This window comes from Balearica regulorum, chromosome Z, assembly GCF_011004875.1.
Source record: "Balearica regulorum gibbericeps isolate bBalReg1 chromosome Z, bBalReg1.pri, whole genome shotgun sequence".
NCBI classification, from domain to species: Eukaryota; Metazoa; Chordata; class Aves; order Gruiformes; family Gruidae; genus Balearica; species Balearica regulorum.
In genome coordinates, this window is record NC_046220.1 from 55962256 (window position 1) to 55976319 (window position 14064).

General features: G+C 39.5%; 1 protein-coding gene across 4 annotated transcripts in view; it reads right to left on the reverse strand.

Annotated features, from left to right (window-relative positions):
• CD274 (CD274 molecule) overlaps window positions 1–13832 on the reverse strand; it is a 34005-nt gene extending 20173 nt beyond the window's left edge. Inside the window, exons 1-10 of one of the 4 annotated variants that reach the window (XM_075741041.1) lie at window positions 13381–13832; window positions 12639–12708; window positions 12283–12500; window positions 9074–9142; window positions 8067–8420; window positions 7297–7578; window positions 5936–6046; window positions 3419–3469; window positions 2371–2436; window positions 343–1395 (exon numbers count right to left, since the gene is read on the reverse strand). In XM_075741041.1, the coding sequence (XP_075597156.1) occupies window positions 1373–1395; window positions 2371–2436; window positions 3419–3469; window positions 5936–6046; window positions 7297–7578; window positions 8067–8420; window positions 9074–9128 (942 nt within the window). In that variant the 5' untranslated portion in view covers window positions 9129–9142; window positions 12283–12500; window positions 12639–12708; window positions 13381–13832 and the 3' untranslated portion in view covers window positions 343–1372. Of the gene's footprint in view, window positions 1–342; window positions 1396–2370; window positions 2437–3418; window positions 3470–5935; window positions 6047–7296; window positions 7579–8066; window positions 8421–9073; window positions 9143–12282; window positions 12501–12638 lie in introns of those variants that run through there. The other 3 variants (XM_075741040.1, XM_075741039.1, XM_075741037.1) reach the window with 3 other exon arrangements.
• Window positions 13833–14064: the final 232 nt, after the last annotated feature.

Consider the following 14064-nt stretch of genomic DNA (forward strand, 5'->3'; position numbering starts at 1 on the left):
AAGCTGTGGATGCCCCATCCCTGGAAGTGTTCAAGGCCAGGTTGGATGGGGCTTTGGGCAACCTGGTCTAGTGGAGGGTGTCCCTGCCCGTGGCAGGGGGGTTGGAACTAGATGATCTTTGAGGTCCCTTCCAACCCAAACCATTCTATAACTCTATAAAACCCAAGCCCAATGAGACTCCAAATCTCCACTGTCTCTTCTTTGTGGGAGCCATTAGAAGGATGACATGGGTATAGACACTATCCTACACCCAAATCTTAGATACCTGATTTTCCCAGAAAAAGCACAAGTAGTGCTAATACTATTTATTGACAAGTCAAAGAAAGCAGAAAAAAACACAAGAAAAACAAAACATATTTTATTAAAAAAATATAATTGTGAATAGCACTGTAATAAATAATTTTCATCTGTGTATGACCCCCCCCCCCAAAAAAAGCTATGCATGTAACAAAATGTAACAAAGCAATAGCTTAAGAAGTGGGATCCAGGAGCATGTTCCCTCAGCATTGCTTAAGTAATTATGTGAGCATGTATTTCATGTCCTAGAAGTGAGAAGGTTCTCTTTCTTCTGTTCCCAAAATGAGCGAAAAGACAGTCCAAATAGAGCTGTTCTTCCTCAATGTCCGAAGAGTTGCATTATCCCCAAATCAGAACAGTAACCAAGCAGTGCCAGGTATATCACAAGGAAATTAAATCCCCAAAACACTTTTCAGAGATAGAGATCAAGATTATTGATCAGTATTACCTAATAATTTCTGAACCATAGTTGCCCAGAGGATTACAGCATCTGTTTCAGGTTTAGCTACAGTAAGGTATTTTAAGATCTACAGTAAGGACAGAAAATGCCTTGTCTGTATGGCATCTTATCTTGTTGCATCTTTATGAGGACAAAAGTATTGAAAAAAATCTTCACAAGCTGGAAAACAAAATCTCTGCTGGGAACTGAGAGATCAGGTGGAAAAAAGAAAGAGAATAAAAGAAAGAATGAAAGAAAAAAAAGAAAGCCTAGAAGATGACCTATTCAAGAACTAGCTATGACATTCATGATGGTCATAGATCTAAAGTGCTTTACCTTAAAGAAATTTTGAATGAAATGTGGTTTTGAAAGTGCATAAACTTGAGAAAGCAGAAACCTGGATATTTAAATAAATACCTCCATACCTAGTCACATATACAGAAGCCTGAATCCAAGGACTTTTTATGCCGTAATTCTATTAACTTCATTGCAGTTTTTCCTGAGTTACAATGATATGGAAGAAGAGTGCCATCACAGAATAAAAACAAAAAATTAATATCCCCCTCAATAGACAGAACACAGAACATCTGAGCTGTCAAACCTTCACCACAGAGGAAAAATCTTCCCCTGCTTTCTCTAGGTCTCCTCAATTTGCATATCTGTAAAAGGAAGAATTATATTAAAAAATTATCAAATTACAAAATGATGAAGTCACAGAACATATTAAGGCTTTGGGACTCTCCTAGAGTTTGGAGGTACCAAAAAAATTTCCTTCATTGTCAAAATTAAAGATCTAAAATAAAATTAATAAAAAGGTCAAATATAAAAAGAAAATGATCCTGGGATGAAATGAAATAGTCGTTCAAGCACACCGGTGGGAAGTGCTCCTTAGTAAATACAGTGAAATCACTTAAGTCCCTCATTCTTTTAAAATCGTCTTTTAAAGTCTTTCAGATACATTCAGCACTCTATCTGTCAGTAGCATCATATTCCCAGGCCCTAACTCTTTGGCTTAGGGATTTATACCTGTGTGACCAGCAGGCTTACCTTTGTTTATGGTTACTACAGCGAAGTGTAGCAGGGAGGGATTTGGAACGTAAATCATACAAATGCTTTAAAAGTCAGTAAGAATGTGAAAGGAAAACCTCAATAAATTCACCCTTCTGTCCCATACCACAGTATGTTTCAGAGACTTGGTCATTTAATTTCTCGCTTTGCTGAGTCAGAATCTCATGGCTTGAGACTTGTTTGAGTCGTGATGGGTTAAGGTCTCTCTCCCCATTGCCATCACCAGTCCCTCAGTTGTGCTCCCACAACTGTTTCTGTGGCAAAAGTATGAGCTAGAGAAAAGACTAATTAAGGTTGTTATATATCTCCGCATCACATTTTCCTTGGCGTGGCTTTTCTTTTTATTTTTAAAACCATGTTAATTATTTGATATAACTCCTAGTATGCAATGTTATGATGGTGAGTTTGTAAGACAGAAAATGGGACTGTGTACTTCTCTTGAAGGCTCTGTCTGTTAAAACAAAGGACTAAATATACCAACCGTGAATTGAGGCTCTGATGACCATGGACAATTTAGGCTGTGTGCAGTTTGCTACTATTTTTTTCTCTTTATCATTTAAACTTACATTTCAGCTCTTTGTCTTCAGAAGAAGCATCTCGGCAGTCACATGTATCCTTATCTTTTGGCAGCTCTTTAAACAAATGACATACATACAGATAACAGTCAGCATAACTTAAACTTTTCATATCGTGATAAATCTTTGTTAAAAGCTGCTATCTCAGGCCGGCCAGGAACTATGTGACTTATGCAGATCAGCAGAAGAGATTAGTACCAAATGTTGTGTCAATTTTGGGCACGTATTGTCAAGAGAGGTTTTCTTAGGAAAAAAAACCACCTGCCAGTATGATCTAAATTTCACACAGAAATAATTTGAAGTGGTCTCCAAATAAAACCATGCAAAAAATAAAAATAAGCCCAAACCAACCCCAAAACAACCATAAGCCATCATAAGAGGAGGTTAAAGGATTCTAATCTCTTCTCTCCCACTGTAAATATTAAGTCTCTCCACACTTTCCTCCATTTCGCATTGTAATGGTGGTACTGGCCATTCACTGAGCATTGCTCATAACAAATAGCATCAGTATCTCAACAGGAGGAAAAATAAACTGTTAGGGAAGCTAAAGCTTCTTCCTGCGTTTCTCTCAACAGGGCCAAACCCTCTGTCCTCAATGTTGTGACAAAGACCCTCAAATGCACACTATAATACTGGAGAAAACACAGGATCATACAACATGGCTGAAATTGCAGCACAGAGTCTGCACACCAGGATGTGCTGCCATCCTAAGGTATATGTTCCGGAGAGCATGTCCCATCCTATTACAGACTTTTCAAAACACAGCACACCACTCTGTCCTTTTCTTGTACATATCAGGACTGCATCTGCTCCTGGAACAAGTATGCTTTTCTTTCACATTTTCCTTTCAAGAAGTTGACATAGTAATGAAAAGTCACTCTTCAATTGTAATTTATAGTTGTTACATAAATGAAAAATAGAAAGCAAAATTAAATTGGAATGTAAATCTGCACTTGGCTGTCACCATTACAAAGCAAATTCTCAAGCAATTATTTGCACATGCATCACACTGAGCTAGATTTATGCTGTATGTACATACTTGCTATTGATGAATTAGCCACAGCTGTTCTGTTGTCCTTATTTGCTCTAGCTGAAAGAAAATAAGAGACCAAAATCAAAAAGAAAACAAAATACTTTAGATCTAGTGGGGGCTTAAGCACACTGTGGGAAGGGCATACTTAACACAGTGTAGTCATTGTTTCTCAAAACACTCCATTACTTCAAAGGCTTTAAAACATATTCTTCAGTGCCCCCTGTCTGTCAACTTCCTTTTCAATTTCCTTTCCTTGTTCCTAACCCAGTACTCCATTGATACTCTACAATAACACCACTGAAAAATACGTGTTCAAATGGTTGTCCATTATCTATTTTCACTCAGAATTTGAACATGTTGGGCAACAGGGAACAAGAAGGGGATCATCTTAGTGTTTTTTTGAGGGGAAAAAAGCCCATATGCCAGGGAGGTCCCGTTCTGAAAGAATCGCTTGTCCAGTCATCTAAGACAGCTTGAATTTTAAAAGAAAAACCTGTTGCTACTACTTTAGCTTCTGAATCAACTTGTAGTTTATGGCACACACACACATATATAACATAATCATGATGATCACATACATCATGACATGTATATACATTATAATGTATACACACAAACAATAAATATTACATGAGCAACCCAGGAAACTTCTGACCTTCACTGAAATCCCCAGATGGGAATCTTCTGAGAAGTCAAGGATTTTGCTGTCCCTTCTTCCACTTTCATGTTCTGCTCCTATTCCTGTCATGCAGTTAGGGCAAGAATATTCTTACACCTTCTGCCTTCTGCAGCCTGTAAGCATCACCTGCAAGCCTGTTAAGCTTATGAACACTTCTCCCAGGACATGTTTCCATAGCACCAACACAGGAGATGAGGTTTTGACCAAAATACCCAATATCCACATTTAGTTCTATCTTGTATTTATTTTATGGAACTTGAACATACTTGCTTATATATGGTTTTGTGTAATTTCCAGACAGAAATTAGGGCTGTTACTGGTTTCTGGTTTTCACTGTGGAAAAGAGAGCTCACAAACAGGAAAACCAACTGTTCTGCTATACCGCCTCAGAAAGCACACCTCTCTTAGTGTGGAAGGTTTTGAGATACCACTTCAAAAAAGATAGTACAACTAGCCTTTGCATTAGTTCCAGTGGAGTTTCAAGCTAGCTACACACACTTACACCTCCTATAAAATTCAAGAATTTTGAGAGGAGCATTTAGTCAACTATCTTGTTTAGGTTTTTGGAGCATTTCTGGTAATAATTTACAGAGTCATGCCAGTATGATATTACAATGCTAAGAGCACTGTATCAGCTTCAATGCCTCTTGTACATTTTTTCTGCAGACAACTTGACAAAAAAAAAAATTTAAAAAGTTATTTGGGAAAAAAAAGAAGTAGCTACACATCAGCTAAAAAATTCCACATATTTTTTATACAGAGGAAGAGTTCTGGCCAAACCCAGAATGTTCAGCAAAAACACTTCCCTTTTGACATTTTCAAATAAGTGCTATGGATGTTCTGAGATCTGCATGACTTTATTATATCTGTTCAAATGAAGAGTAAAAAATACCCCTGAATATAAAATCCTCAAACACACCTACCTTCCCCCAAAAAAAAAAAACAAAACCCCACAACCAACCAACCAAAAAAAAAAAATTTAACAGTATTTATTTCAGGTCAAGCAGCATGTTTCAAACATTTTTTCTTCAATTTGGGGGACAAACTGTATTCTTTTCATGCTAAGATACCCTAAAAATTATTTCTCCAAGTATTCCCTTTGGTTAACTAGCAAGTAAAAACAAATGACCACCAATGCTTTAGCTCTTCAGCATACTGTGATGCTGAAAATGTCCAATTCAAGTCAGTGAAGTGAACTGAAAAAGCTCAAAATGTAACAAGGAAATGAATCAAGTGGTGTGAAGCCACAATGGGAATATTCCCTCTTGCAAAGAAAAATCTTTCAGACTCAAAACGTTGGACATACCACTTGGTGTAATCCACCATTTTTATGGTGTTTTCACCAGAATAAAGATATATGTATAATTCATAACAATTAGATCACTTTAAAAAACATGTGCTCACAGTTCAGTGAAATTTTTCAGAGAATGCAGGGAAAAAAACCTAAAAAACCTCCAGTGCCCTGTCTGCTCCCAGCATGCTAGTCCTCAATCAAAAGGGAGGACACAAAATAGGAAACTTCCATTTCCTGTTTTGCCATAAGCTGTGCTTTGATGTTTGAACAGATTAGACACTAATCTTGCCACTCTACATCATTACCTATAAGAAAAATTAATAGAGATGAATGGGTAAGTGGTTTATGAGGGGCTTACTACCCGTTCCACTCCACTAACTTGCTAGTATTTAACTAAGTCAGATAAAGAAATAAACAATGTAGTAAAAAAATTAGTGGTTTCAGGATGAAAGATCTAAGGCAGACTTTTATTCTGTCATTCCACCTCTGTAAGGATGAATTAACAGAACACATTGATAATAACTGAGATACACTAAAGTAAGTTAAATACCTTTTCTTATGCAGAGCACAAATAGAAGCACTGATCCAAAGAAAGCAGTCACAATGAGTATTGCTCCAACAAAGCGTCTGCTCTCAGTCCACAGAACACCATCAGCTGAATCTTCGAGAAAAGCAAGTAGGGGAAAAACATTACATAATTCTATAAACTTCTCCCTTTTCCTTTCATTTTCACCATATTATTTTTGCTATGAGCAGTTCAGACATGATAACAGCATTTTTAGATTGTGTCTAGGGTCAGGTGCTGATGATGCACTTCACCATATCTCATTATCCCAGTAAAGAAAAAAAAAAAAAAAAGATAAAACATACTCATATTTATTTTTGCTTCCTGCATTCCACGTGATAGTGCCTTTGATTCCCACCACAAATCCTGTTTGTCACCAAGGTACAAAGTATTACATCTAGCTTAGTTTCCCATCAGGACTACAGGAAAGAGCTGATTGAGAAAGAGAACAGAGAGTCCCTTTCATCTGGTAAAGCTCTCCAGGCAAAGGCTAAGTGGCTTTGTTGAATCCCACAGGCATTTCTTGTTAAAACCAAACTTGCCTGCTCACCTCTCCTTGAAAGGATGACTTGATTTTCTCACTTTCAGGTGCCTGTTTCCACCTCTTTTCAGTCCCAAAAAGTGTGCCAGCACAGGTGTTTTTAAAACTGCATGGTGAACAGGACCAGGGAAATGACCTGACCAAGTAAGTCTAATAAGCAGAAATACTATTTTTGAGTTGGATCAGGTCTCCAGTTTGGTTGCACAAACGTATCAGGGTACAATGCAGAAATTAAAACAGTAACCAAAAGCAAAAGCAGTAGGGGTGGTGCCCGGTTAAAAGGTCTAATGAGAAATGGTATTGCTCTTCTCCATTCATGCATCTCCCTTCAATACAGACTTTATGAGGAAAGAAAAAATCTGTGTACAATTTATCTTTAAATACACTCAAAGCAAAGTTTGTAGTGGCAGGAAAAGACTGTATTGTTCAAATTTATTTGACAGTTATGATCAGCAAAACAGAACATTCTTGGAAGGTGTGTTTAACTTATGTGGGAAGGATTAATTTCTAGGCTTGGAACTACATGCTTTTCAAATAATGGAACTTTTTCTAACTCTCAGACTCAATTTTCACATAACGGTAGGTTATGCAAAATTCCGATCCTTGCATTCCATCCACACATTCATGATGAACATGTGAGTATGGTGGAAGTGTACACTAATAGCAAAACTTAACAACACAGGTATCTCTTTTTAGCCCTTCAAAATAAGATAGGAAAGAGAAACAAATCATGGCTGATTCAATTGGGACCAAATGACATAGTACCTTCAAGTGTATTACCATAAATGAAATTTAGAAATGTTACCTGCTATGTGTAAAATGGCAGATGTATTTTCTTGCAGCTCTTTATTCCAGAATATACAGTAAAACATCTCATCAATCCTACTTTTGATTGTAAGGGTACTTGTCACACGATAGAGCTGGTCACTTCCAGTTTCGTAACTTGTGCTTGCCTTATCAGTCAAATCTTCATATTCTCTGTTTTGCCATATCACTTCAGCTTGTGGGTATCCTTCTGACTGACATGTCAGCTTCCATTCATTGTCTCCTGTACTCACAATTCCTTGGGTTATAGTTCTATAAGGAGCTAAACAAATAGAAGAAAAATATTACTAGTAGTAAGCTAGAAGAATAGCATATAGTAGCAAGCCAGCTTTTCTTTCCCCCCAGCCCTTGTGTCAAGTTTCTGTACATCAGCTTGGATTTTGTAAATACTCTTGACAGGAAAAGTAAATAGCACTATTGTGTCTCTCCATAGTAACTGGAAGTACAGGATTTATTACAATTTTGACACCCTTTAGAAAATTGCATTAACTTTCTAGTCTTTGTCCTGTCTAAATGGTTGTGCAACACCATGCCTCATATGTCAGTATGGAAAATAAAGGACAGAACATTCAACCTATTCAGCCTAGAGAGAAACACAAAGTTATACAGCTGCACAAGGGCCGTGAGGCGGCTCCTGTCTCTGGGGAGGTTTCTTCAAATGCTAACCCAGACATGTCTTACTTCAGGGACAATTCCGAAGTCTTTTAACAGTATCAGATATCCCTGAACCTCCTGCAGCAGCGCACTCACCCTTAACTTTCAGACTAATTGTCTTGTAGTCAGCTCCCCCGTAGCCAATAACACAGAGGTAAAACCCTGCATCTCTGAGCTTCACATCAGTGATCTGAAGGAGAGACTGTCCAAAGTTCAGATTCTCTTTCAACAATTTTATTCTTCCCCTAAAGTCACTGTGCTGACTTTTGACGTCTTCCTCTCCTTTGAGAAGTACATAAACCTGCTTCTTTAACTCATCTTTCTTTTCCCAGCTGACGCTTAAATCTGTAAACTTTAATTTCCCATTCACTGGAAATGTGCATTCCATGGTCACATTGTTCCCATGTTCCACAATGTAGAGTGACTGGGGAGCTTCAACCGTGAATAAAGCTGAAAAACAAAATTTGGAAGAAAACTTATTTTTCCAGTTATAAGCCTAATCTTTGAAGTCATGTCTTACCATATACATTGGACATTTTAAGGATCAAAAGTGTCTGCCCTGTACAGAAAAGTTAAACATTTTTGCATGCACTTGCCCAAGTTTGGGACAAACTGGGCTAATTATACCTGCAGACACCTGCTTTGTGCACACATGCAGCATGTTGCTGTACTAAATGTGTGCACAGCCCCTCAGCTGTTGCTTTCAGACACTGCCACGGTTACAGGCAATTGTTAGTGCTTTGGGTGAGAATGTTCTGTAAATGTCAATTGGTTTTACACACAAGAATACATGACAATTCCTAGGTCTGACAGTGCCAATAAAGCTTTTTGTGTAATGCAAATGGTACTTTGTCTGAAATGGTGTCTATGCCAAAATGCCGACAAGGATTTCAACCTGGCCCCATATCGAAGCGCACATATTAAGCACACATATCTAGTTTAATGTAAAAGCATGTTGAGACCCTTTTATTTAAAACATTAAGAAAAAAATCCCAAATGCTAGCACCTGAAGGAAAACTGAGGAATTAACATTTCTGTGCTTATACATGGAAAGGAAACATAAGTTAAACAGTTCTACTGCTTCTTACGACTCAGCTTCTTACCATTTAGGAAATGCCAGTAGAATAAAAATACATACAAAAGCAAAGGCTTTTCCATGATGTAGATAGAACCTAAAATGATAAAATAATAGACAAATATAAATATCTGCTCATAGTGTAACTTGCATTGTGTAAATCACTTTGTAGTCACTCCACACATATGGATATGGACAGAGTGCACTGAATTTCATGCTGGATGAAAACATGGTAAAATTGCACCTTTAACTACCATAGATGATCAGGCAGAAAGCTACCTGCATGGGTCCAGGAAGAACATCTAATTTTATTTGCTTTAAACATTTGTCCTTCATTATGGCAAAATATATGCTTCATCACTATCTGTCAATTAATAAATAAATACTCACCAATACCCAATTGTTCCCTCTAAACTGTAGCAGGGAGTGTTGCTCCTGCTAGGAAGAGAATTCAGGAGTTTTCTATACGTGTTCAGTGGAAGAAATAGAACTTAGTTCTTACCCACCTGTTTGCCTTACTTCAACATACTGTGAACATACCCTGTTTTATAACACCTGGTCTCACAGTACTTATCATGGGGCTCATGAAGTTACCTCTATTGTGAACAGAATTCATGCAGTAATTAATAACTTAAGGTGTATTTACACAATAGTGCATTTGTAAAACAGTGACAAAACCAGCCTACAAATAAAATCTATTTTCTTGAATTTCTGCTGCTTTACCTCTGAACATGTAAATTATCTCAATTTTCTGTCAGAAAATTTCCTACACAACACTTTGACATTATAAACCACTGATTAATGTGACTTCATACTTAACCTTCACACACCCACTGCACTTGCTAAGTCTGCATTTTAAGTCAGAGCAATACTAGTATCAAACACTGCCATAATTTTTCAAATTACTCTTAAGAAAAATTCAAACTCACTATAGTGGAAGTCTTTTGTGAGTACAGAGAACTGTAGAATTTTATCTAAAAGAAGCCATCATTTTGGATACCCAAATAGCCACAACAGTAAGGAAAGATTGCCTTCAACTGTTTTCTTGTAGTAGTTTCAGCATTTGTGTAAGAAATTAGGCAACTGTAATACCCCGCACACTTCCTAACTGATGAAATTCTATCTATCTGGACTGCAACTCTTACCATTTTTGGTAAGATGTTTTGTCTGTCTTTGGTTGTCAACTTTAAGATAATAATAAAGTAACAATATTGCCCTGAATCATAAGACACATGTGCCTTTACAGTGTTAAAGGGAATTAGACTCCTCGTAAGGATTTGATTCAAGCTACTTTTTTCCTCAGCTTGCTGCTGCCTGATCCTAATAATGGGTTTGCAGAAGGCAACACAGATGGAGCTGAGAAAGCGAGTCAATCGAATACATTGTTAAGCAGGCATGAGCAATTACAAAAGGATGTTCTGCTAACAGGGATAGGAAAATACAAATAAGATCCTCAGGGTGAAAGATCTGTTTCATTGATAAATAAATCCCAGACTTCTTAATGTGGTGAGGTACCCAATTCATTCCTTAGCCAAAAGTGATGTTCTTAAAAGCACTAGCAAACTGCTGCCTAATCCTGCTGGAACCTAAGAGTTTCTGGCAATGTGTGTGCATGAGAATGCCTCCATCATGATGCCACTGCCTGATTAACAAGCAGTCCAGAGCACCAACTAAGCTCTGGAGTAAAGCTTCTCAAACAGGATAGATGCATACTGATCTCACAACTGTGTTCTGATCACACTTACTCTAGAGGCAAGCCTGAAGAGCAAGCCACTGAGACTGATGGGTATAGGTTGGCACCTCTCTGCACTCCCCATGCCAGAATGACCAGAGTTGTTGCACATTCAGCCCCAAAATACTTTCTACTTTTTTTAAAGTAGAGGCTGTAGCTGAGAGACTGCTTGGAACAAATAGCATGTGCACTACAGTCATGGAAAGATATACATACACATGCATGCAACCCATACCCACTTTTTTTGTCAGGAAATCTGAATATCGGTATGAACTCCAGGAGAGGTGTTCTGATTAACTTCTGGAAGATTGATGACAACAAGTAAGCTTTTATGGTTCTAAGACCCATGCTTGTATCCTGCAATTGCTTAACTTTAATTTGCATGCTTTCTCCCAGTGTAGAAGAAAACAAGCCTTACTACACACAAAAGAAGTATGACTATTACTTACAAAATTCCTCAAGACTGAGAAAGTCTGCTGCTGTACTCAATTTTTCACTTTCAGAGAAAAAAAAAGTAGGTCCAGGTCAAATCCAGATGCACATGAAAAAACCTGCTGCAATAACCATTACAGACCCTTCTCCTGCTTCACCCTGCACAGAAGGATTCCCTGGCTGGATCGGATGAAGCAGCTCTAGACCTAAATGCCAAAAATCTTTACCAAAGCTGCAATCTTCTCTCTAATTTTCTTACAGAACCTACCACAATGTCCCTTCTCTCCTCCTGCTGGCTTCTGACATCTATGGCAAACAGTTTTATAAAAGCAAAAAGTTATTCACTGTGCAAAATCGTCCTCAGTATTGCTGCTGTATGTTTCCCTCACAATCAAATGAAGAAGACAGGAAGAACAGAACTATCTGCCTGAAGAGCAGAACTTAAATGTTGATGTAACTCCACCTACTTCTTTAGGAAACTTCCCCATTATTGGAAAATTCCCCACTAGGGAAAATTCTCTATTGCTAACAGTGGTTCACTGTAACCAGAGACAGAAATGTTGGGAAAATTAGTACATAAAATACCACAGGCATTTTAAGAAAGATGTCATCTGATCAAAGCTATATGTAAGCAACAGACCTCAGAATAGCAGTAGCAAGAGGTCACCCATCTACACAAACTCAGGGTCCCTACAGTACTAATCTCAAGTGGTGTCAAACAGCTGCTAACAATGACTGGAAATTTCTGCACAACTTACTCATGTCTGCAAAGGTCATATGTAGGAATAATGGGAAGAGCATTGCCTACCCATCTCTGGTAAGAACAGATATTCTCTCTCCAAGACCTGAGCACAATGAAGGCCCCTTGCCTTGCCACTGCGTAGTGCAAGAAGAGTTGTTAAGGCTGTGCATTAGTTTAACTTTAGTTAATTAGCAAAAAATTAATTAGTTTATTAGCAAAAAATAAAGAGCACTGTCTTTTTCTTTTCCTTGATTCTAGAAGTCATTCAACAATACAGAACCCACCCCACCCCTCCACCCCCTAAGTATTAGAAGCCAAAGGATGTACTCACAGGAACTTGTGCACCGTAGTGGGATAACCTGGTCAACAGCACCAAATACAACTTTAAAGATATGTTTCAGTGTAAGTTCACCTACTTAAGTTGTCTTTGCATATCTCAAAAAACGGTTGAGATTCTCAGAAGAGTTTAAATACTGTGAAGCGACCACCACTAAAATGTTTTTTTAGGAAATATTTCCTTCTTTCCACTTGACAGCCCACTCACAGTATCTGTCATGGAAGCAAAAACATATAATACACAGAACTAGTAAGAGTTAACTTTTTTACTTGGTGCGTGGGAGAAACATGATGACAGTGGTATGTCAAATAGCTGAATGTAACATTTAGGTTCTAATAAACTGAAACTACCTTAGGAGGTTGAGGGGGTGGATTTCCACAGTAGGTAGAACTGATGAAGGTTAATTTCCACTGATTTCTTCTGTGCTTAAAAACAGGTTTAATTATATTTTATCAGAAAGACACAACAGAAGAAACTGAAACCAATTTGTAAAATACTATGAGACCATAGAAATCATTGATGTAGCTAGCTTTCAATGTCATTAATTTAGTTCCCATTCTTTCATTGCTTGTTTTGAGGTGATAGGGTTGCTTTTTCCATTTAAGTATTTAGTAGCAAATAAAAGACCAGGACAGGTTTTGGGTTTTTTTGCTTAGGGATTGTTTTTATACACACACACATCTATATAGACACACAATTTTACAGCATAGCAATACACTGCGGCTGGTGGGGGGTTTTGTTTGTTGGTTTGTTTTACCTCTGTTCTACAACAGATTTTCCAGAGAAATACCTCAGTCTTGCCTGTCATTGGCTACTCCTAAGCAAAACATATGACCGGAGCAGCCTTCAAGGAAGGCTCCGGCAGCTGCCTGTGCCATGGACAAGCCAGGGCAGGACGAGGGCCCTGCTGCCAGCAGCCCCGCGCCCCTCGCCGGCCCCGGGACCAGCCGCCTCCCCCTCCTCAGGCGCAGGAGGTGCCGGGGCGGGGGGGTGGCGAAAAAACACCCGCTTCCGCCCTGGCAGATAGCAGACCCGAGGGGGGCGGGCAGAGACCCTCCCGGCCGACCCCCCCCCAGCCTGGCGTCTCCCTACCTGGCAGAGCCTCGGGGCGCTGCGGGCCGCCTCCCCCGGCGGCGGCCGCTGGGGCTCTGGGGAGCAGCGACCGCCCCAGCACAGCTCGTCCCGGCCCGCTCTCCCTGGTTGGATCCGGTGCGTTAGACCCCGGCCCCGACTCGGGCCTTCCCCGTCCGCCCCCGCTGCGGGCTCGTCGGCGGAGACCGCGCCGGGAAATCTTCCCGGCTGTGACCCTCTGCGGAAAGCCGACCCGAAAAGCCCCGGCGCCGTGCTCCCAGCCCCGTGTTTCCCAGCGCTTCAGCCGGAGCGGGACAGCGAGCCCTCCGGGAGATTTCTCCATTCGTCAAAGCCGCGGGCTCTCAGGAAACAAAACCGAAAGCTGTCACCACCGCCGGTCTCCACTGCTTTCCTTCCTTTCCAGGAACAAGGGTGGCCGGCGGGATCGCACATCGCTCAGGCAGTGTGGCTGCTTGCCCCCTTTTTTTTTCTTTTTTCTTTTCTCTTTTTTTTTTCTTTCCTTTTTAACAAGAAACACTGTTTCATGGTGGAATCATATCCTTTACTCCCTAAATGGATGGCTTGCATGATGAATTCTACTTAGGTGGAGGAAGGCTGGTGTCAAAGGACTGGAAATCTGGGTGATTACACAGCATCCGGGATGGCCCTAAAGTCTAGGAGCTATGTGCTGTTTCCAGAGACAAA